We start from the raw sequence: 23,728 nt of genomic DNA, 5'->3' as shown, positions 1-23,728 counted from the left end.
AACTGAAGGAAACTCCATTAGACAACTGAAGGAAACTCCCTTAGACAACTGAAGGAACCTCCATTAGACAACTGAAGGAACCTCCATTAGACAACTGAAGGAACCTCCATTAGACAACTGGAGGAACCTCCATTAGACAACTGAAGGAAACTCCATTAGACAACTGAAGGAACCTCCATTAGACAACTGAAGGAACCTCCATTAGACAACTGAAGGAACCTCCATTAGACAACTGGAGTAACCTCCATTAGACAACTGGAGGAACCTCCATTAGACAACTGGAGTAACCTCCATTAGACAACTGAAGGAACCTCCATTAGACAACTGAAGGATCTCCATTAGACAACTGGAGGAACCTCCATTAGACAACTGAAGGAACCTCCATTAGACAACTGAAGGAACATCCATTAGACAACTGGAGGAACCTCCATTAGACAACTGAAGGAACCTCCATTAGACAACTGAAGGAACCTCCATTAGACAACTGAAGGAAGCTCCATTAGACAACTGGAGGAACCTCCATTAGACAACTGGAGTAACCTCCATTAGACAACTGAAGGAACCTCCATTAGACAACTGAAGGAACCTCCATTAGACAACTGGAGGAACCTCCATTAGACACCTGGATGAACCTCCATTAGACAACTGGAGGAACCTCCATTAGACAACTGAAGGAACCTCCATTAGACAACTGAAGGAACCTCCATTAGACAACTGAAGGAACCTCCATTAGACAACTGGAGGAACCTCCATTAGACACCTGGATGAACCTCCATTAGACAACTGGAGGAACCTCCATTAGACAACTGGAGGAACCTCCATTAGACACCTGGATGAACCTCCATTAGACAACTGGATGAACCTCCATTAGACAACTGGAGGAACCTCCATTAGACAACTGGAGGAACCTCCATTAGACAACTGGAGGAACCTCCATTAGACACCTGGATGAACCTCCATTAGACAACTGGATGAACCTCCATTAGACAACTGGAGGAACCTCCATTAGACAACTGGAGGAACCTCCATTAGACACCTGGATGAACCTCCATTAGACAACTGGAGGAACCTCCATTAGACACCTGGATGAACCTCCATTAGACAACTGGATGAACCTCCATTAGACAACTGGAGGAACCTCCATTAGACAACTGGAGGAACCTCCATTAGACAACTGGAGGAACCTCCATTAGACAACTGGAGGAACCTCAATTAGACAACTGGAGGAACCTCCATTAGACAACTGGAGGAACCTCAATTAGACAACTGAAGGAACCTCCATTAGACAACTGGAGGAACCTCCATTAGACAACTGGAGGAACCTCCATTAGACAACTGGAGGAACCTCAATTAGACAACTGGAGGAACCTCCATAAGGGAACTGGAGGAACCTCCATAAGGGAACTGGAGGAAACTTTATCAAGAGGACGTTTTTTAAATGAATAAGTCCAAAGGTCACGTAGACTGTAACACGGTACACTATATCTCAGTTAACCCTTTATGGGTGGTTAGAATGTAACACGTTAAACTATATCTCAGTTAACCCTTTATGTGGGTGGGTAGACTGTAACACGTTACACTATATCTCAGTTAACCCTTTATGTGGGTGGGTAGACTGTAACACGTTACACTATATCTCAGTTAACCCTTTATGGGTGGGTAGACTGTAACACGTTACACTATATCTCAGTTAACCCTTTATGGGTGGGTAGACTGTAACACGTTACACTATATCTCAGTTAACCCTTTATGTGGGTGGGTCGACTGTAACACGTTACACTATATCTCAGTTAACCCTTTATGGGTGGGTAGACTGTAACACGTTACACTATATCTCAGTTAACCCTTTATGTGGGTGGGTAGACTGTAACACAGCAAATGGTTTAGTTCGATTATATGCACTGGACATGGTGGAGGACGTGAGGCCCATCTGATGTTAATAATGACTGTTCAATTTATTTAACAGAGTGGAGTGATGGATTTCTAAAAAGGTCCATGTATTTAGCTAAAGTGAGGGATTAAATTGAAACATTAGCTGGAGGACAGTCCAACATGGCTGCTGAGGTGAAAGGTTAAATTGAAGCCTTAGTGCGGAGGAAAATCCATCTGTAGCTAATTTATGAGCTGAATGGCACGATTGCTACTGTAGAGTGAAAACTGTGGTTGAAGCCTTAGCTGGAGCAATTGTTACATTTCCGTTGTCGTTGCACCTGCATTCAGCAGCATCTATGAAGCACATTATTATGAACAGTGCTGACATCAAACGGAAGAACCAAGGACACAGGTGGTTCCTAATGTTGTGAGATTCTCGCCAGTGTTTACCGAAGAACTTCGGTAGCCATGAAGTGCTTTGAATGGCTGGTCATGGCTCACATCAACACCATCATTCCGGGAAACTCCACGCCAATTGGCATACCGCCCAAACAGATCCACAGATGACGCGATCGCAATCGCACTCCACACTGCCCTTTCCCAGCTGGACAAAAGAAACACCTATGTGAGAATGCTGTCCATTGATTACAGCTTCGTTTTCAACACCACAGTGCCCACGAAGCTCATCACTAAGTTAAGGACCCTGGAACTAAACACCTCCCTTTGCAACTGGACCCTGGACTTCCTGACGGGCCGCCCCCAGGTAGTAAGGGTAGGCAACAACACATCTGCCACGCTGATCCTCTAACACTGGGGCCCATCAGGGGTGTGTGCTTAGTCCCCTCCTGTACTCTGTGTTCACCCACGACTGCGTGGCCAAGAACGATTCCAACACCATCATTAAGTTTGCTGATGACACAACAGTGGTAGGCCTAATCACCAACAACAATGAGACAGCCTATAGGGAGGAGGTCAGAGACCTGGCAATGTGGTGTCAGGACAACAACCTCTCCCTCAATGTGAGCAATACAAAGACTATAGGACTATAGGAAAAGCAGGGCCAAGCAGGTCCCATTAACAATGACTGGGCTGAATTGGAGTGGATTGAGAGTTTCACATCACCAACCACCTATCATGGTCTAAACACACCAAGACAGTTGTGAAGTGAGCATGACAACACCCCCCCCCCCTTAAGAGACTGAAAAGATTTGGTATGGGTCCACAGATCCTCAAAAAGTTCTACAGCTGCACCATCAAGAGCATCCTGGCTGGTTGCATCACCGTATAGCAACTGCTCGGCATCCGACCGTAAGGCGCTACAGAGGGTAGTGCGTACGGCCCAGTACATCACTGGGGCCAAGCTTCCTTCCATCCAGGACCTCTATACCAGGCGGTGTCAGAGGAATGCCCAAAAAATATTCCAAATACTCCAGTCACCCAAGTCATAGACTGTTCTCTCTGCTACCGCACGGCAAGAGCTATCGGAGCGCCAAGTCTAGGACCAAAAGGCTCCTTAACAGATTCTACTTCCAAGCCATGGCTGCTGAAAAAATTTAGACCTGGACTATTTACATTTACCCACCCCCCACCCACACACACACACTATGTTTTCACACTGCTGCTACTCGCTGTTTATTACCTATGCATAGTCTTTACAAATGACCTCAACTAACCTGTGCCAACGCACATTGACTCAGTACCGGTACCCCCTGTATATAGCCTCGTTATTTTTATGTAATTTCCTTGTGTTACTTTTAGATTTTATTTAATAATAATAATAATAATAACTTTAGTTTATTTAGTAAGTATTTTCTTAACTCTATTTCTTGAACTGCATTTTTAGTTAAGGGCTTGTAAGTAAGAATTTCACAGTCAGGTAAAAAATTCTGTTGAATTTTAATTGATTTGATTTTAACTGGTTTTAGGATCAGGACATGCAATTGTAACAGGAAGCATCTGTAGTTTTTAAAACATCTTTTAAAATTATTTTATTTAACCAGGTAAGCTAGCTGAGAACACGTTCTCATTTACAACTGCGACCTGGCCAAGATAAAGCAAAGCAGTGCGACACGAACAACAACACAGAGTTACACGTGGAATAAACAAACCTACAGTCAATAACACAATAGAAAGAGAAAAAAAACTCTATAAACAGTGTGTGCAAATGGCGTGAGGAGGTAAGGCAATAAATAGGCCATAGTAGCAAAGTAATTACAGTTTAGCAAATTAACACTGGAGTGATAGATGGGCAGATGATGATGATGTGCAAGTAGAGATACTGGTGTGCAAAAGAGCAGAAAAACAATATGGGGATGAGGTAGGTAGATTGGGTGGGCTATTTACAGATGGACTATGTACAGTTGGGCTATGTACATCTGCAGCGATGGGTTGGCTGTTCAGATAGCTGATGTTTAAAGTTTGTGAGGGAAATATAAGTCTCCAGCTTCAACGATTTTTGCAATTAGTTCCAGTCATTGGCTGCAGAGAACTGGAAGTAAAGGCGGCCAAAGGAAGTGTTGGCTTTGGGGATGACCAGTGAGATATACCTGCTGTTTAAAGTTAGTGAGGGAAATATAAGTCTCCAGCTCCGGCGATGTAACAAAATGGATGACTGCAGTGTAGCCGTTATCATGAGTACACGTTGCATGCATTGCTAAGGCATGAGAATATAAAAGTCTGTATGATTATTTTACATTTATGTAGTTCTTTGCCTGCCTATTATGTCATGTCGTTTGGCTCTCAGATAGCGTGCTTGCAGACACTCTTGAGGGATGTTCAAAGGGGAAAGGAGATGGAAAGAAATTTGTGGGGCCATCTCTGTGTAAGGCTCTGTCTCAAATGGCACCCTATTCCCTATATAGTGCACTACTTTAGACCAGAGCCCTATGGAACACTATTCCCTATATAGTGCACTACTTTAGATCAGAGCCCTATGGAACACTATTCCCTATATAGTGCACTACTTTAGACCAGAGCCCTATGGAACACTATTCCCTATATAGTGCACTACTTTAGACCAGAGCCCTATGGAACACTATTCCCTATATAGTGCACTACTTTAGACCAGAGCCCTATGGAACACTATTCCCTATATAGTGCACTACTTTAGACCAGAGCCCTATGGAACACTAGCGAAGGTTTTGCCAATTGTATTATTATTTTTACCTTTGTTTAACTAGACAAGTCATTTCAGAACAAATTCCTATTTCCAACGACGGCCTAGGAACAATAATGAGTCTCTGACGGTATCTTTTCGCTCTCTGAAGTGGATGAAAATGAGATTGTCTGGTTTGTGTCCACTCGGAGAGCTAGGCAGTTTAGCTTACGTCAATGTACTTAATGCCAAATGACACTGCGTCCCATAAAGAGATAACACATTCATTAAAACGGGGTAATGGTCGTCGAGATTCCTCATGGACGGGATCGGCAAACGGAAAGCTGTCTTTGCTTTTCAGTAGAAGTGAATCCTACGTCATATTCATTTCCTCTTCAAGTTGTCAGTATTTTGAGGACTTATGTGTTTGCCTTATGCCAGATGTCATAGGATGCTTCTGTAGTTGTCATACAGTGTAACGGACTCAAGATGTCATAGGATGCTTCTGTAGTTGTCATACAGTGTAACGGACTCAAGATGTCATAGGATGCTTCTGTAGTTGTCATACAGTGTAACGGACTCAAGATGTCATAGGATGCTTCTGTAGTTGTCATACAGTGTAACGGACTCAAGACGTTGTTTAGAATGCCTCTCCCATGTTATGTGTTCATTGCACTGTGAGTTGATCCTTCCTGACTAATGGTAATGACAGTGCTAATGAAAATCAATCATTCCTGCAGAGAACACAGCCGTCTCCATATATAGCAAGCCGTCTCGCTCTCTCTTTCTTTCTCTCTCTCTCTTTCTCTCTCTCCCGCTCTCTGTCTTTCTAGAAAGCTTTCTACATCGCCCACTGTGGCTTAGCCTCTTGAGAACAACATGTTTAAAAACTCTCTCTACTTCCCCTCTCTTCTCTCTCTCTCTCTCTCTCTCTCTCTCTCTCTCTCTCTCTCTCTCTCTCTCTCTCTCTCTCTCTCTCTCTCTCTCTCTCTCTCTCTCTCTCTTCCCCTCTCCTCTCCATCTCTCTGCTTTACTCTCTCTCTCTCTCTCTCTCTCTCTCTCTCTCTCTCTCTCTCTCTCTCTCTCTCTCTCTCTCTCTCTCTCTCTCTCTCTCTCTCTCTTCTCTCTCTCTCTCTCTCTCTCTCTCTACTTCCCCTCTCTTCTCTCTCTCTCTCTCTCTCTCTCTCTCTCTCTCTCTCTCTCTCCCTCTCTCTCTCTCTCTCTCTCTCTCTCTCTCTCTCTCTCTCTCTCTCTCTCTCTCTCTCTCTCTCTCTCTCTCTCTCTCTCTCTCTCTACTTCCCCTCTCCTCTCCATCTCTCTGCTTTAATCTCTCTCGCTCTCTCTCTACTTCCCCTCCCTTCTCCAAGTCTCTCTCTCTCTCTCTCTCTCTCTCTCTCTCTCTCTCTCTCTCTCTCTCTCTCTCTCTCTCTCTCTCTCTCTCTCTCTCTCTCTCTCTCTCTCTCCTCTCTCTACTTCCCCTCTCCTCTCCATCTCTCTGCTTTACTCTCTCTCTCTCTCTCTCTCTCTCTCTCTCTCTCTCTCTCTCTCTCTCTCTACTTCCCCTCTCTCTCTCTCTCTCTCTCTCTCTCTCTCTCTCTCTCTCTCTCTCTCTCTCTCTCTCTCTCTCTCTCTCTCTCTCTCTCTCTCTCTCTCTCTCTCTCTCTCTCTCTCTCTACTTCCCCTCTCCTCTCCATCTCTCTGCTTTACTCTCTCTCGCTCTCTCTCTACTTCCCCTCCCTTCTCCAAGTCTCTCTCTCTCTCTCTCTCTCCCTCTCTCTCTCCACGTCTCTTTTCTTCTCTCTCCCTCTCTGATGTTTGTGTTCAGGAATCTATGAAAAAGTGTCTTCCGTGTTCATAGCCAAAAATTGTTTTCAGTATAGAGACCTTCCTATTCCAAACCAGTACTGCGTGTTTATGTCTTTTGATACCAAACTAGTACTGCATATTTATGTCTTTTGATACCAAACTAGTACTGCGTATTTATGTCTTTTGATAACAAACTAGTACTGCATGTTTGTCTTTTGATACCAAACTAGTACTGCGTGTTTATGTCTTTTGATACCAAACTAGTACTGCATGTTTGTCTTTTGATACCAAACTAGTACTGCGTATTTATGTCTTTTGATAACAAACTAGTACTGCATGTTTATGCCTTTTGCTCACACCTCTCTCCTAAACATTTGACCCTGAACAAAAGTGAAGTCACAGAAAATGTAACACATGCACTAATGTTTTGGTGAATGTAACACAGAACAGGGATTTATGCTTGGCTGCTACAACAAATGACAAGCCTGGAGAGTTTGTTAACAAGTGAACTCCTCTTTCTGCTTCTCCCTCTTTCTCATCTCCCTCTCTTTTCCCTCTCTCTTTCTTTCAAACACACTCGCTGCCCCTTTGCCCGTATTTGGGCATAGGGAGCTATGCACCATCCAGTGAATGTTGAACTCTTGGTGGACTCCACACTGCAGACCTCTAGTTCTCTCTCTGTCGCCATGATTTTAACACACAGAGAGAGAGAGAGAGAGAGAGAGAGAGAGAGAGAGAGAGAGAGAGAGAGAGAGAGAGAGAGAGAGAGAGAGAGAGAGAGAGAGAGAGAGAGAGAGAGAGAGAGAGAGAGAGAGAGAGAGAGAGAGAGAGAGAGAGAGAGAGAGAGAGAGAGAGAGAGAGAGAGAGAGAGAGAGAGAGAGAGAGAGAGAGAGAGAGAGAGAGAGAGAGAGAGAGAGAGAGAGAGAGAGAGAGAGAGAGAAAACATGTATATGTCACTCAGACAGAGAAGTGCAGAATCAGTATTATGCCTAAAACTCTGTTTCTTTCCTTTGTTCTGTCTGTTTTTTGTCTTGCCTGTTGTATCTCTCCAGCCAGTGGGGTTTGTCAGCTTTGACAGCCGATCAGAGGCAGAAGCTGCCAAGAACGCCTTGAACGTAAGTTATATGCCCTCATCAAGCTCAAGCACAGCCCAGTCTAACAGTGTTTTTAATGTTTATAATATGTGTTGCTAAATATATATTATAGGCACTCTTACGAATACCCAAATACATTTCTGGGCATCTGTACCTCTGAAAGAACATGAAAGGCAAGTACAGATGTACGATCTTGATTTGATCTCTCTTTTGTTTCCTAAGAATTTTCATGTGCTGTAGGAAATGCAGATGAGCTTTGTGACTGACATAAATTCATTGAAAACCTGCACTAACACATGGTTACATTAACAGTATTGCACTTTTCCATTCAAGCCTGATTTTGTCCAGCTAAAAGCCTAACCACCGATCAAGCAACATTATGGACTACAATTTCAAATCCTGTTACTTACTGCAGGGTTATTTTTTGCTACGGCAATACTGACAACGATCGAAATGTGTCAATTCCCTCAACATTCTCTATATTATTTAATATCTGTGAGTCTTTTCAGGCAGGTTTTCAAATAAACCACATTTTATTACATTTTTACATAAAGGGGTGTCAGGGTAGCCTAGTGGTTAGAGTGTAGAGGTGGCAGGGTAGCCTAGTGGTTAGAGTGTAGAGGTGGCAGTGTAGCCTAGTGGTTAGAGTGTAGAGGCGGCAGGGTAGCCTAGTGGTTAGAGTGTAGAGGTGGCAGTGTAGCCTAGTGGTTAGAGTGTAGAGGTGGCAGGTAGCCTAGTGGTTAGAGTGTAGAGGTGGCAGGGTAGCCTAGTGGTTAGAGTGTAGAGGTGGCGGGGTAACAGTTAACCCACTGTTCCTAGGCTGTCATTGAAAATAAAAATGTGTTCTTTTAACTGACTTGCCTCGTAAAATAAAGGTAAAATAAAAAGGTCCCTTTGGATCAAACAAGGTCAATCACTCTAAACACAGTAGAATTAGTACTCCTTCCACACCGAAATAGCAGACATTGATCTAGGATTTGAATTTAATCTAGCTGATTTCAAGCAGAGCCTACCAACCTTGCTTGAGGAAATCATTGATGAGGCAGACAGACTGATGCAAAATAGGACTGATCCCGGCAAAGCTTTAAGTTTATCTCTGGAAACAAAGATTCACAGGGAACGCAAAGAAAACTTTCAAATGCCTGTCTTTTTGTCATCTTTGTTTTTTATTTGAGTTATTCCAGTTGTATATTTGCATATTATGTGCCTCTCGGGTGCAGAAATAAATCAATTTAAAAGTTATATTTGGGTCAATAATGACTACTTTATTACAGAATATCGCATCTACTGAATCGAAATGGACCAATCCTCGAGATATTGTTGTACATATATCAAAGATGAAAAATGTAATTAAAAAGCAATGCTCACGTTATTAGATCAGATTTAGGGTAGGTCTCAAATGAAACACTCTGTAATGCTGAAAATTATGTTCTTGTGTGCAACCCATTTCCCCAGAGTCATGTGAAGAACACCCCAGTGTCTGTAGAAACCTTGTGCCCCCCAAGTTTTCTGAGCAAATTTTTATTTCTATTTGAATTTTTTGACATAAAAATACCAGGAAATCAGCTCCAAGGGATTTTAATTTAAGAAATCTGTTCCCAAGTATTCCCATAGAAATACATGCGATTGTATACAAATGTAAGCAAGATTTGAAATGATTAGGTTTTACATTCTATCTGTTTGGGCTTCTTGAGGTTACTTTGCTCCAAATTACTAGTCTACAAATTATTTGTAATTATGTTTCGGCCCCCCGACCATCCGCTCAAGAAAAAATCTGCCCGCGGCTCAATCTAGTTGATGATCCCTGGTCTATGGCTTCATATTCAACTGTAGAATCTAGTTGATGATCCCTGGTCTATAGCTACATATTAAACTGTAGAATCTAGTTGATGATGCCTGGTCTATAGCTACATATTCAACTGTAGAATCTAGTTGATGATGCCTGGCCTATGGCTTCATATTCAACTGTAGAATCTAGTTGATGATCCCTGGTCTATAGCTACATATTAAACTGTAGAATCTAGTTGATGATGCCTGGTCTATAGCTACATATTCAACTGTAGAATCTAGTTGATGATGCCTGGCCTATGGCTTCATATTCAACTGTAGAATCTAGTTGATGATGCCTGGCCTATGGCTTCATATTTAACTGTAGAATCTAGTTGATGATCCCTGGCCTATGGCTTCATATTCAACTGTAGAATCTAGTTTATGATCCCTGGCCTATGGCTTCATATTCAACTGTAGAATCTAGTTGATGATGCCTGGCCTATGGCTTCATATTCAACTGTAGAATCTAGTTGATGATCCCTGGTCTTTAGCTACATATGAAACTGTAGTAAAAGAAGAAGAGGTCTCTATATATGTACTATCTGCCTTCACATCAAAACATATAAACCTGTTGGAGGTGTCAAGAAAACTGATGGTTGAAAATAACAATTTCAAGTCAGAGAATCAACTATCCTCTGAACCTTTTGATTCTGAGTTCAAATTAAAGCAGTCCTCATTATGCCTGTATAGCTTATTATACCCTCTGTAGCTTCAATTGGCAGAGGCTCAGAGAACGGTGAGCCAAGGCAATCCTAGTTAATTCCTCCCTTCATGAGAACCGCGATCTCTCGCTTCTTTCAGCACGGCTCTCTGCATGCCTGCTGGGACGGACCTAGAATCGACCCTAGGTGCGCACCGCAGAACTCACTCCACGGGCTTCTCTCTTCATTGATCCGATTCGCTGTGTTTTTCTTTCCATCTCCGACACACAAAGAAACTCTCATATCGGGGTTGATGTAAGGGTAGATAGCCACCGGTTAATGCTGTGTTGTACTGTTGATTCACAAACCACAGCAAACAAACAGTGCCTTTGTTTCTGACGAAGAGGACCCCTGTTCATCCTGCATTCCATATTTGTAGCATCGGTCTCGGGTAGGGTTGGAACATTTTACAACCCTAGTCTTGGGGCTAAAAGTAATGGAGAAGGGAAAATGTTTTGGTAGAAAAAGGAGGTTTTTAATAATTGATGACAGAAATCAAAGTAACCTAACCTTGAGTCAGTTACTCGCAATGGCGAAAATGTAGCTCCCCTGACTGTATGTTTTGCAGTGGAATCCTAAAAATTTCTAAGGGCTGTCGAAAGATAGCTTTGAGTTGTGGTTGTCACAGTATTGGGTCAGAGTTCATGAGGGAAAGTGGCGAGGTCAGTCTCGTGGCTTCCCTCTTCTATGCATTCTGCCGCTGACACAAGTGACATGGTATCCCCACCAAGTGACATGGTATTCCCACCAAGTGACATGGTATCCCCACCAAGTGACATGGTATCCCACCAAGTGACATTTTATCCCCACCAAGTACCAAAGTGACATGGTATCCCCACCAAGTGACATGGTATCCCCACCAAGTGACATGGTATCCCCACCAAGTGACATGGTATCCCACCAAGTGACATGGTATCCCCACCAAGTACCAAAGTGACATGGTATCCCCACCAAGTGACATGGTATCCCCACCAAGTGACATGGTATCCCCACCAAGTACCAAAGTGACATGGTATCCCCACCAAGTGACATGGTATCCCCACCAAGTGACATGGTATCCCCAGCAAGTGACATGGTATCCCCACCAAGTGACATGGTATCCCCAGCAAGTGACATGGTATCCCCACCAAGTGACATGGTATCCCCACCAAGTGACATGGTATCCCCACCAAGTGACATGGTATCCCCACCAAGAACCAAAGTGACATGGTATCCCCACCAAGTGACATGGTATCCCCACCAAGTGACATGGTATCCCCACCAAGTGACATGGTATCCCCACCAAGTACCAAAGTGACATGGTATCCCCACCAAGTGACATGGTATCCCCACCAAGTGACATGGTATCCCCACCAAGTGACATGGTATCCCCACCAAGAACCAAAGTGACATGGTATCCCCACCAAGTGACATGGTATCCCCACCAAGTGACATGGTATCCCCACCAAGTGACATGGTATCCCCACCAAGTGACATGGTATCCCCACCAAGTACCAAAGTGACATGGTATCCCCACCAAGAACCAAAGTGACATGGCATCCCCACCAAGTGACATGGTATCCCCACCAAGTGACATGGTATCCCCACCAAGTGACATGGCATCCCCACCAAGTGACATGGTATCCCCACCAAGTGACATGGTATCCCCACCAAGTGACATGGTATCCCCACCAAGTGACATGGTATCCCCACCAAGTACCAAAGTGACATGGTATCCCCACCAAGTGACATGGTATCCCCACCAAGTACCAAAGTGACATGGTATCCCACCAAGTGACATGGTATCCCCACCAAGTGACATGGTATCCCCACCAAGTACCAAAGTGACATGGTATCCCCACCAAGTGACATGGTATCCCCACCAAGTACCAAAGTGACATGGTATCCCCACCAAGTGACATGGTATCCCCACCAAGTGACATGGTATCCCCACCAAGTGACATGGTATCCCCACCAAGTGACATGGCATCCCCACCAAGTGACATGGCATCCCACCAAGTGACATGGTATCCCCACCAAGTGACATGGTATCCCCACCAAGTACCAAAGTGACATGGTATCCCCACCTTGTGACATGGTATCCCCACCTTGTGACATGGTATCCCCACCTTGTGACATGGTATCCCCACCAAGTGACATGGTATCCCCACCAAGTGACATGATATCCCCACCAAGTGACATGGTATCCCCACCAAGAACCAAAGTGACATGGCATCCCCACCAAGTGACATGGTATCCCCACCAAGTGACATGGTATCCCCACCAAGTGACATGGTATCCCACCAAGTGACATGGTATCCCCACCAAGTGACATGGTATCCCCACCAAGTGACATGGTATCCCCACCAAGTGACATGGTATCCCCAAAGTGACATGGTATCCCACCAAGTGACATGGTATCCCCACCAAGTGACATGGTATCCCCACCAAGTGACATGGTATCCCCACCAAGTGACATGGTATCCCCACCAAGTGACATGGTATCCCCACCAAGTACCAAAGTGACATGGTATCCCACCAAGTGACATGGTATCCCCACCAAGTGACATGGTATCCCCACCAAGTGACATGGTATCCCCACCAAGTACCAAAGTGACATGGTATCCCACCAAGTGACATGGTATCCCCACCAAGTGACATGGTATCCCCACCAAGTACCAAAGTGACATGGTATCCCCACCAAGTGACATGGTATCCCCACCAAGTGACATGGTATCCCACCAAGTGACATGGTATCCCCACCAAGTGACATGGTATCCCCACCAAGTGACATGGTATCCCCACCAATTGACATGGTATCCCACCAAGTGACATGGTATCCCCACCAAGTGACATGGTATCCCCACCAAGTTTGGGTCACCATGAACCAAACCTTAATGCTTGTGTCACCACATGCAACAGAATGAGAAGGACATTCTAATCCAAGTTGAATCCCTCAAGACCACGTTCTTCACAATAGCTCCTGCAATAGCTCTTAGAATATCTCTTACAATAGCTTTTATAATAGCTCTTACAATGGTTCTCACAATGTGGTTTCAAATGCCAGGCTTTTACATGTGATTTGGTCAGGATATAATTCGCTCGTTGAACACCACAGACAGTATATCATATTATAGAGGATATCTAAGTTACTGGATGGGTGTAACCAATGTCTCTATATTTTAAAGACAACCTAGATTTATAACTCGGTTCCATCCATCGAATAGGCGGCGTGATTACTTCCCAGAAACTAAGTGTATCTTTATCGTCATGACAACAAAAGACAAACAAAGCTCTGTTTTTTATTTTATTTATTGTGTATTTCACCCTCTTCCTTTGAACACAGGGTGTCCGCTTCGACCCGGAGATCCCCCAGACTCTGCGGCTGGAGTTTGCCAAAGCCAACACCAAGATGGCCAAGAACAAGCTGGTGGGCACTCCCAACCCTCCTCCCTCCCAGCAGAGCCCTGGCCCACAGTTTATCAACAGAGACCCATGTGAGTGTTCCTGTCTGTCTGTCAGACCAAGCTGCAGGGCCCTGCACCACTGATAAGTGGTAATCCCTTTACCTGGGGTGAAAATAGTAGGCCTTAACTGTCACTATATTATAAACGGAGTGTTATAATTGTACACACAGTGTTGATGTAAGGGAGCTACGTACAACCTACATTGGAGCCATGTTGGAGTTAGGATCTCAAACTCAACAGCTGTAGAAACGTGTAGGTTTTCATTTATCAGTTATAAGACACCCTTGGTCAATGTTTATTTGTTTTCCATTTAGATAGTTGTCCAAGTATGGAAAGTTACGAAATGACAGTCTTAAAGTTTGTCTCTGGTCAATCAGTATGGTTTTAAATGAGGTTAATCAAGGACTAATATTCGTTCTCAAGCTCTCTCAAACACATTCCCCTTGTTAAATGAATGTTTAATAAATATTCTCTGTGTGCAGTACTAGCCTCGGTCATAATCCTACGCACCTAACCCCTTGACTCTTGAGATTGTGTGGAATTCGCTGATGTAGCTCTGTACTGTTTTACGTTTAGTTAAATATTTTGTCAAGCGTTAAGTTTGAACATAAGGCCATCTGTGGATTGCGTGGCTGTAGCTAGATTCTTACTCATTGACCAAAACATGTTCTTATCTGAAATCTTTTTGCCGGAGGAGAGAGGGAGTACACTTGTTGGGTCCTTGTGGAATAGGGAAGGAAACGATGAATGAAGATTACGGCGTAATTGTCAACCGATCTCCGAAACAGAAATCAATGGCCGTCGTTTTCTGATAAGGAGTTACATTATCGGTCAAAAGTTGAACAACACAATGTAGAAAAGAGTTTAAAAAACTCTTGAATGAGTAGGTGTTCTTAAACTTTTGACCTGTAGTGTATATCTGCCAGTTGATCTGAGAATACACTGAAATGGACAGTTTTTCAAGGCACTTGGAACATGGAAGCCATTGATATTGTTGTTGATATAGGTACAGCTATTGGTATTCTGTAGATCTATATGATGCTGTCTGGACATGATCTCCTCTTTCAAAAGAGGAGGCTGGAGGTAGCCTAGCGGTTAGAGCGGGCCAGTAACCGAAAGGTCCGTGAGCTGCCAAGGGGGAAAAAAATGTTTTTTCTGCCCCTGAACAAGGCAGTTAACCCACTGTTCTTAGGCCGTCATTGTAAATAAGAATTTGTTATTAACTGACTTGCCTAGTTAAATAAAGGTAAAAATGTAAAATAAAAAATAAAAAAATAAAAAATATATATATAAACTGTCCCATTAATGACTAGGGTAGATTTTTTTGCGTTTAATCTGAAATATTTTTTGTAGTGTAAATATCCACCCGTCCTCAACCGGTAGCCTTTTCACTCTGCTCACCTTTAAACAATCTCACCCTGTATCTTTCTTCACCTGTCCCTCTTCTCCCTCTTCCCTCTATTTCAAGTCACGTTCACTCTGTAATACCTCACTCACTGCATCACAGTAGTCTAAAGTTCCTTCTTCGCCTCATCTCCTCTCTTCCAACCACAATGGTCTTAATATAGAGGATACGCGAAAGCAATATGGCGGAATTTCACAGGGAGACTCCCGTTCACCTATCCAGGTCTTTCAGATCAATGCTTAAAAAAGAGAGGAGACCACTCACACATCCCTCCACCCTGTCTGTTCCCCCTCACCCACTCCCTCCGTCAATCCTCACCGTTCTCCTCCTTTTCTTGTCTCCACAGATGAGCTCACAGTACCCGCTCTGTACCCTGGCGGCCCAGACATGTGGGCGTCATACCCGCTGTACCCGGCGGAGCTTTCGCAAGCCCTCCCTCCTGCTTTCACCTACCCCTCCTCACTTCACACTCAGGTAAAACGAACACCTGAGCCCACACCTACCTAACCTACCACACCTACCTAACCTACCACACCTACCTAACCTACCACACCTACCTAACCTACCACACCTACCACACCTACCTAACCTACCACACCTACCTAACCTACCACACCTACCTAACCTACCTTTATTTATCCCGTATTTTACCGGGTCAGTTGACTGAGAATGCATTCTCATTTACAGCGACGACCTGGGGAATAGTTACAGGGGAGAGGAGGGAGGATGAATGAGCCAATTGGAAGCTGGGGATGATTAGGGAGCCATGATGGTATGAAGGCCAGATTGTGAATTTAGTCAGGGCACTGGTGTTTACATGCCTACTCTTACCATAAGTGCCATGGGATCTTTACTGACCAACAGAGAGTTAGGACACCCGTTTAACAATCCCATCTGTAAGACGACACCCTACACAGGGCAATGTCCCCAATCAAACATTTCCCCTAAATAAAGAGTTCCTCCTACCGGCCCTCCAGCAGCATCTAGTCTCCCATCTAGGGACCAACCAGGACCAACCGTGCTTAGCTTTATAGGCAAGCCTGCAGTGGAATGCTGCTACACACACAACTACCTACCTACAGCCATAACTACCTACCAACCTACCTACCTAGCTAACTACCAAACTACCACCTACCTACAGTTGAAGTCGGAAGATTACATACACTTAGATTGGAGTCATTAAAACTAGTTTTTCAACCGCTCCACAAATTTCTTGTTAACAAACTGTAGTTTTGGCAAGTCGGTTAGGACATCTACTGTGTGCATGACACAAGTAATTTTTCCAACAATTGTTTACAGGCAGATTATTTCACTTGTAATTCACTGTATCAGAATTCCTGTGGATCAGAAGTTCACATACACTAAGATGACTGTGCCTTTAAACAGCTTGGAAAATTCTAGGCAATGATGTTATTGCTTTAGATGCTTCTGATAGGCTAATTAACATATTTTGAGTCAATTGGAGGTGTACCTGTGGATGTATTTCAAGGCCTACCTTCAAATTCAGTGACTCTTTGCTTGACATCATGGGGGAAAAAATAATCAGCCAAGACCTCAGAAAAATATTGTAGACCTCCACAAGTCTGGTTCATCCTTGGGAGAAATTTCCAAGCGCCTGAAGGTACCACGTTCATCTGTACAAACAATAGTACGTAAGTATAAACACCATGGGACTACGCAGCCGTCATACCCCTCAGGAAGGAGACGCGTTCTGTCTCCTAGAGATGAATGTACTTTGGTGCGAAAAGTGCAAATCAATCCCAGAACAACAGCAAGGGCCCTTGTGAAGATCTATAAGTATCTATATCCACAGTAAAATGAGTCCTATATCGACATAACCTGAAAAGCCACTCAGCAAGGAAGAAGCCACTGCTCCAAAACTGCCATAAAAAAGCCAGACTACGGTTTGCAACTGCGAATGGGGACAAAGATCGTGCTTTTTGGAGAAATGTGCTCTGGTCTGATGAAACAAAAATACAACTGTTTGGCAATAATGACCATTGTTATGTTTGGAGGAAAAGTGGGGAGGCTTGCAAGCCAAAGAACACCATCCCAACCGTGAAGCACGGGGGTGGCAGCATCATGTTGTGTTGGTGCGTTGCTGCAGGATGGACTGGTGCACTTCACAAAATAGATGGCATCATGAGGTAGGAAAATTACGTGGATATATTGAAGCTACTTCTCAAAACATTACTCAGGAAGTTACACCTCAGCAATCACTGCCTCATTGCCTGCATCCACTATGGGTCCGCGGTCAAACGCTCCATAAAACAGTCCTGCGAGCAGGCCTTTCTAATCAACCTGGCCCGGTATCCTGGAAGCATATTGACCTCATCCCGTCAGTCGTGGATGCCTGGTCATTCTTTAAAAGTAATTTCCTCACCATCTGAAATAAGCATGCCCCTTAAAAAATGTAGAACTAAGAACAGATATAGCCCTTGGTTCACGCCAGACCTGACTGCCCTTGACCAGCACAAAAACATCCTGTGGCAGACTGCAATAGCATCGAATAGTCCCCGTGATATGCAACTGCTCAGGGAAGTCGGGAACCAATACAAACAGTCAGTCAGGCAAGCAAAGGCTAGCTTTTTCAAACAGAAATGTGCATCCTGTAGCTAACTCCAAAAAGTTTTGGGACACTGTAAAGTCCATGGAGAACAAGAGCACCTCCTCCCAGCTGCCCACTGCACTGATGCCTAGGTAACAGGGTCACTAACGATAAATCCATGATAATCAACAATTTCAATAAGCATTTCTCTACGGCTGGCCATGCTTTCCTCCTGGCTACCCCGAACCCCGGCCAACAGCTCCGCACCCTCCGCAGCTACTTGCCCGAGCCTCCCCAGCTTCTCCTTCACCCAAATTCAGATAATAGATGTTCTGAAAGAGCTGCAAAAACTGGACCCGTACAAATCAGCTGGGCTAGACAATCTGGACCCTCATCTTCTAAAATTATCCGCCGCCATTGTTGCAACCCCTATTACCAGTCTGTTCAACCTCTCTTTCGTATCGTCCGAGATCCCTAAAGATTGGAAAGCTGCCACGGTCATCCCCCTCTTCAAAGGGATGACACTCTAGACCCAAATTGTTATAGACCTATATCCATCCTTCTTTCTAAAGTCTTCGAAAGCCATGTTAATAAACTGATCACTTACCATTTCAAGTCCCACCACCTCCGCTGTACAATCCGGTTTTCCTATCATGAGTGCATCTCAGCCACGCTCAAGGTACTAAACGATATCATAACCGCCATCGATAAAAGACAGTACTGTGCAGCCGTCTTCATCGACCTGGCAAAGGCTTTCGACTCTGTCAATCACCGTATTCTTATCGGCAGACTCAACAGCCTTGGTTTCTCAAATGACTGCCTCGCCGGGTTCACCATCTACTTCGCAGACAGAGTTCAATGTGTGAAATCGGAGGGCCTGTTGTCCGGACCTCTGGCTGTCTATATGGGGGTACCACAGGGTTCAATTCTCGGGCCGACTTTTCTCTGTATATATCAACGATGTCGCTCTTGCTGCGGGTGATTCCCTGATCCACCTCAATGCAGACAACACCATTCTGTATACATTTGGCCCTTCTTTGGACATTGTGTTAACGAGCCTCCAAACGAGCTTCAATGCCATACAACATTCAATGCCATACAACACGTTTAAGTGCAGCCTTCAACTGCTCTTAAACGCTAGTAAAACCAAAGGCTTGCTTTCAACCATTCCCGCCCGACTAGCATCACTACTCTGGACAGTTCTGTCCCAGAATACATGGACAACTACAAATACCTAGGTGTCTGGCTAGACTGTAAACTCTCCTTCCAGACTCAAATCAAACATCTCCAATCCAAAATCAAATCTGGAATCGGCTTCCTATTCCGTTTTGTTACCACAGCCCCTTATACGACCTGTGTGCTCTAGTCGGCTGGCCCTCGCTACATACTCGTCGCCAGACCCGCTGGCTCCAGGGCATCTACAATTCTATGCTGGGTAAAGCTCCGCCTTATCTCAGCTCACTGGTCACAGTAACAATGCCTACCCGTAGCATGGGCTCCAGCAGATATATATCTCACTGGTCATCACCAAAGCCAACACCTCCTTTGTCCGCCTTTCCTTCCAGTTCTCTGCTGCCATTGACTGGAACGAATTGCAAAAATCGCTTAAGCTGGAGACTTATTTTTCCCTCACTAACTTTAAACATCTGCTATCTGAGCAGCTAACCGATCGCTGCAGCTGTACATAGCCCATCTGTAAATAGCCCATCCAATCTACCTACCTCATCCTAATATTGTTTTTGTTTTTTTACTTTCCTGCTCTTTTGCACACCAGTGTCACTACTTGCACATCATCATCTGCTCATCAATCACCCCAGTGTTAATCTGCTAAATTGTAATTACTTTGCTACCATGGCCTATTCATTGCCTTACCTCCTCACTCCATTTGCGCACACTGTATATAGACTTTCTCTTTTTTTCTATTGTGTTTTTCACTACACTTGTTTATTCCATGTGTAACTCTGTGTTGTTGTTGGTGTCACACTGCTTTGTTTTATCTTGGCCAGGTCGCAGATGTAGATGAGAACTTGTTCTCAACTAGCTTAACCGCTTTTAAATAAAGGTGAAATAAAATAAATAAAACACACACACACATACACACACACACACACGCACACACACACACACACACACACACACACACACACACACACACACACACACACACACACACACACACACACACACACACACACACACACACACACACACACACACACACACACACACACACACACACACACACACACACACACACACACACACACACTCACTCGCAAAATAGGCCTCTGTGTTATCACTAAGGGGCGAGAAGTGCATGTATTCATTAGGCTCTCAATCGGGTGATTCTGAATGAGTCGATTCTGGTTTCAAATTATTTGACTCATGATCTGAATCTCAGCAGGTTGACACTGGTTAACTGAATCGATTCTTATGACCTGAAGTATGGATTCTGAGTCAACTCTGTTAAAATGTATCTTAGAAGATTGACTGAATATCTTGTGTAATGAATTTAAGGGAATTGACTTGAAAAGGAGTGAGTCGACTCTTTTAAAATTCATCTTAGAGTTTTTAACTGAATGTCTGGTGTTCTGAATATGAGCGAGTGGACTCCTTTGAAGTGAATCATGTTGCTGGTGTGCCTTTTGTTCAGATTCGCTGGCTCCCTCCTGCAGATGGAACTCCCCAGGGATGGAAGTCCAGGCAGTTCTGTTGAGGTATGTGTAACGTGACACACACACACACACAAACACACACACACGCAGACGTGCATACACACCTATACACACACGCGCACACACACACACACACACACACACACACACACACACACACACACACACACACACACACACACACACACACACACACACACACACACACACACACACACACACACACACACACACACACACACACACACACACACGTATACAGACGTGCGTACACACACACACACAGACCTGCATACACACACACATAAACACACACAGATGTGCATACACGTACATTACACACTAGTGTTGTAGTACTCCAGACTGGTCTCAGTCTTAAGTCCGGTCATAATAACCACATTTTGAGTGTCTTGGTCTTGTCTCTGTTCCGTATACATTTGTACTCGGTCTCAGACAGTGTGGACAAATAATTCCTTCCTGAGACCAGCAGAACATAACACTCATAATTATCAGCTTCCAATCAGTCATGCCGTATTTGGATGAGGAGGAATGCTGCCTATGACCCCAAGAACACCATCCCCACCGTCAAACGTGGAGGTGGAAACATTAAAACCGATTCGCTAGGCCAAATATATACACTCCTTTCTTGATACATTAATAATTGAACAGTTTTTCTATCTTTAATAGACATGTCTGTGCAGTGGTGAGCCTATTTGACATACACTACTGGTCAAAAGTTTTAGAACACCTACTCATTCAAGGGTTTTTATTTATTTGTACTTTTTTATACATTGTAGAATATTACTGAAGACATCAAAACTATGAAATAATATATATGGAATCATGTAGTAGCCAAAACAGTGTTAAACAAATCTAAATATATTTGAGATTTGAGATTCTTCAAATAGCCACCCCTTGCCTTGATGATAGCTTTGTACACTCTTGGCATTCTCTCAACCAGCTTCACCTGGAATGCTTATTCAACAGTCTTAAAGGAGTTTCCACAAATGCCAAGCCCTTGTTGACTGCTTTTCCTTCACTCTGCGGTCCGACTTATTTCAAGCCATCTCAACCAGCTTCATGAGGTAGTTACCTGGAATACATTTCAATCAACAGGTGTGCCTTCTTAAAAGGTAATTTGTGGAATGTATTTCCTTCTTAATGCATTTGAGCTAATCAGTTGTGTTGTGACAGGGTAGGGGGGTATATAGAAGATAGCCTTATTTGGTAAAATACCAAATCCATCTTATTATGGAAAGAAAAGCTCAAATAAACAAAGAGAAATTACAGTCCATCATTACTTGAAGACATGTAGGTCAGTCAATACGAAAAATGTTTCTTTATGTGCAGTCGCAAAAACAATCAAGCGATATGATGAAACTGACTCTTATGAGGGCCGCCACAGGAATGGAAGACCGAGAGTTACCTCTGGTGCAGAGGATAAGTTCATAAGAGTTGCCAGCCTCAGAAATTGCAGCCCAAGAATTCAAGGCACACTTACCCAGCATGTCTACCACAGCATTCTGCGATACGCCATCCCATCTGTTTTGGGCTTAGTGGGACTATCATTTGTTTTTGAATAGGATAATGACCCAACACACCTCCAGGCTATGTCAGGGCTATTTTACCAAGAAGGAGAGTGATGGAGCGCTGCATCAGATTACCTGGGTTCCACAATCACTCGACCTCAACCAAATTGAGATGGTTTGGCATAAGTCAGACCGCAGAGTGAAGGAAAAGCAGCCAACAAGTGGTCAGCAGTTGTGGGAACTCCTCCAAGACTGTTGGTTGAGAGAATGCCAAGAGTGTGCAAAGCTGTCATCAAGGCAAACGGTGGCTATTTGAAGAATCTCAAATATAAAATATATTTTGATTTGTTTAACACTTGATTCATATGTGTTATTTCATAGTTTTGATGTCTTCACTATTATTCTACAACTATTGGTTAGAGCCTGTAAGTAATAATTTCACTGTTGTATTCGGCGCACGTGACAAATAAACTTTGATTTGATTTGACCTTTGAATGAGTAGGTGTTCTAAAAACTTCTGACCTGAAGTGTAGGTCTTCAGTGTTTGACAGGATTCTGAAAGGACAGCAACCGTAATTCCAGGGCACTCATGTAGGAGTGCACTTATTGTAAAACACAATGGGCCAGTGGTGTAGTGGAAGGAATACACAGGTATAAGCCATATACCCACTTTTAATTTAAGTGGGAACTCACTTCTTAATCCTTACCGATGCATATCAAAGCAGTATAGTGGATGTGTACGACTTATCAATTATGTAGTGCAACAGAGAAATCGTGTACAAATTAGCCTACACAATCGCAAAGCTGGTGAAATATGTTCATATGCACGTGGTACACATAGCCGAGTTTCAGAGGAACATCATCTGCAGGCAGCAAGAGTATGCAGCTCTCAACTGTTTATTTTTTTTTATTTTTTATTTTACCTTTATTTAACTAGGCAAGTCAGTTAAGAACAAATTCTTGTTTTCAATGACGGCCTAGGAACAGTGGGTTAACTGCCTGTTCAGGGGCAGAATGACAGATTTGTACTTTGTCAGCTCTGGGATTTGAACTTGCAACCGCCTGTTGCTAGTCCAATGCTCTAACCACTAGGCTACCCTGCCGCCCACCCTGCGGGCATGGAGCAGCTCACAAAAGAATGCCGGTAGGGTAGGAAATATGTTTCAGTTTATGATATCTACCAGTAAACGCTAACTAAGGCAACAATGGCTATGCAAAACAAGCATTGAAAAAAGTTTGGTCCAAAGTCATGGTTAGTAGGCTATTTGTGATGCGCAATTCAGTCATCATGCGCTGTTTGCATCATGGGCGTAGGCATGAGTGGGCTTAGGTGGACCTATGCCCACCCACTATAAATCTGACAAATATATAGGAAAACTTCCACGCATTCTTCCTTCACTGGGCGGGCTGTTTGGGAACTTTTTGGCAACATTAGGGTATACCCACTTCTCCAGGGACCACTGCACATGGCCGATGGAAAGACAGCAGTTACACACAGCATGATATTAAACGATAAGCAGTCCACTCACTTTGGCATAATAAGCCCAGTCGGTCTGAAACATAAGAAAACAAAACAGACAACCATTAGGCTAATCATTTCCCCATCGACCATATTGAAACTATTACTTCCTGTTGCAAAAAAAAACATTTCATGTTAAGCACACAAAGTAACCGTTGACCTGAAGTTAAAATGTAACAATGTTTCACAGAAGTTATTTTTCAAAGAGA

At 43.8% G+C, this 23,728-nt stretch overlaps 1 protein-coding gene across 2 annotated transcripts in view; it reads left to right on the top strand.

Annotated features, from left to right (window-relative positions):
- LOC124013807 (RNA-binding protein with multiple splicing-like) overlaps positions 1 to 23,728 on the top strand; it is a 64,626-nt gene that overhangs the window by 24,623 nt on the left and 16,275 nt on the right. Inside the window, exons 4-7 of one of the 2 annotated variants that reach the window (XM_046328344.1) lie at positions 7,825 to 7,887; positions 13,723 to 13,873; positions 15,595 to 15,722; positions 20,450 to 20,513. In XM_046328344.1, the coding sequence (XP_046184300.1) occupies positions 7,825 to 7,887; positions 13,723 to 13,873; positions 15,595 to 15,722; positions 20,450 to 20,512 (405 nt within the window). In that variant the 3' untranslated portion in view covers position 20,513. The remainder of the gene's footprint in view (positions 1 to 7,824; positions 7,888 to 13,722; positions 13,874 to 15,594; positions 15,723 to 20,449; positions 20,514 to 23,728) is intronic. The other variant, XM_046328345.1, reaches the window with a different exon arrangement.

Source organism: Oncorhynchus gorbuscha, linkage group LG25 (genome assembly GCF_021184085.1).
Source record: "Oncorhynchus gorbuscha isolate QuinsamMale2020 ecotype Even-year linkage group LG25, OgorEven_v1.0, whole genome shotgun sequence".
NCBI classification, from domain to species: Eukaryota; Metazoa; Chordata; class Actinopteri; order Salmoniformes; family Salmonidae; genus Oncorhynchus; species Oncorhynchus gorbuscha.
The sequence above is the reverse complement of the archived record's forward strand: the minus strand, read 5'-3'. Positions and strand labels throughout refer to the sequence as shown.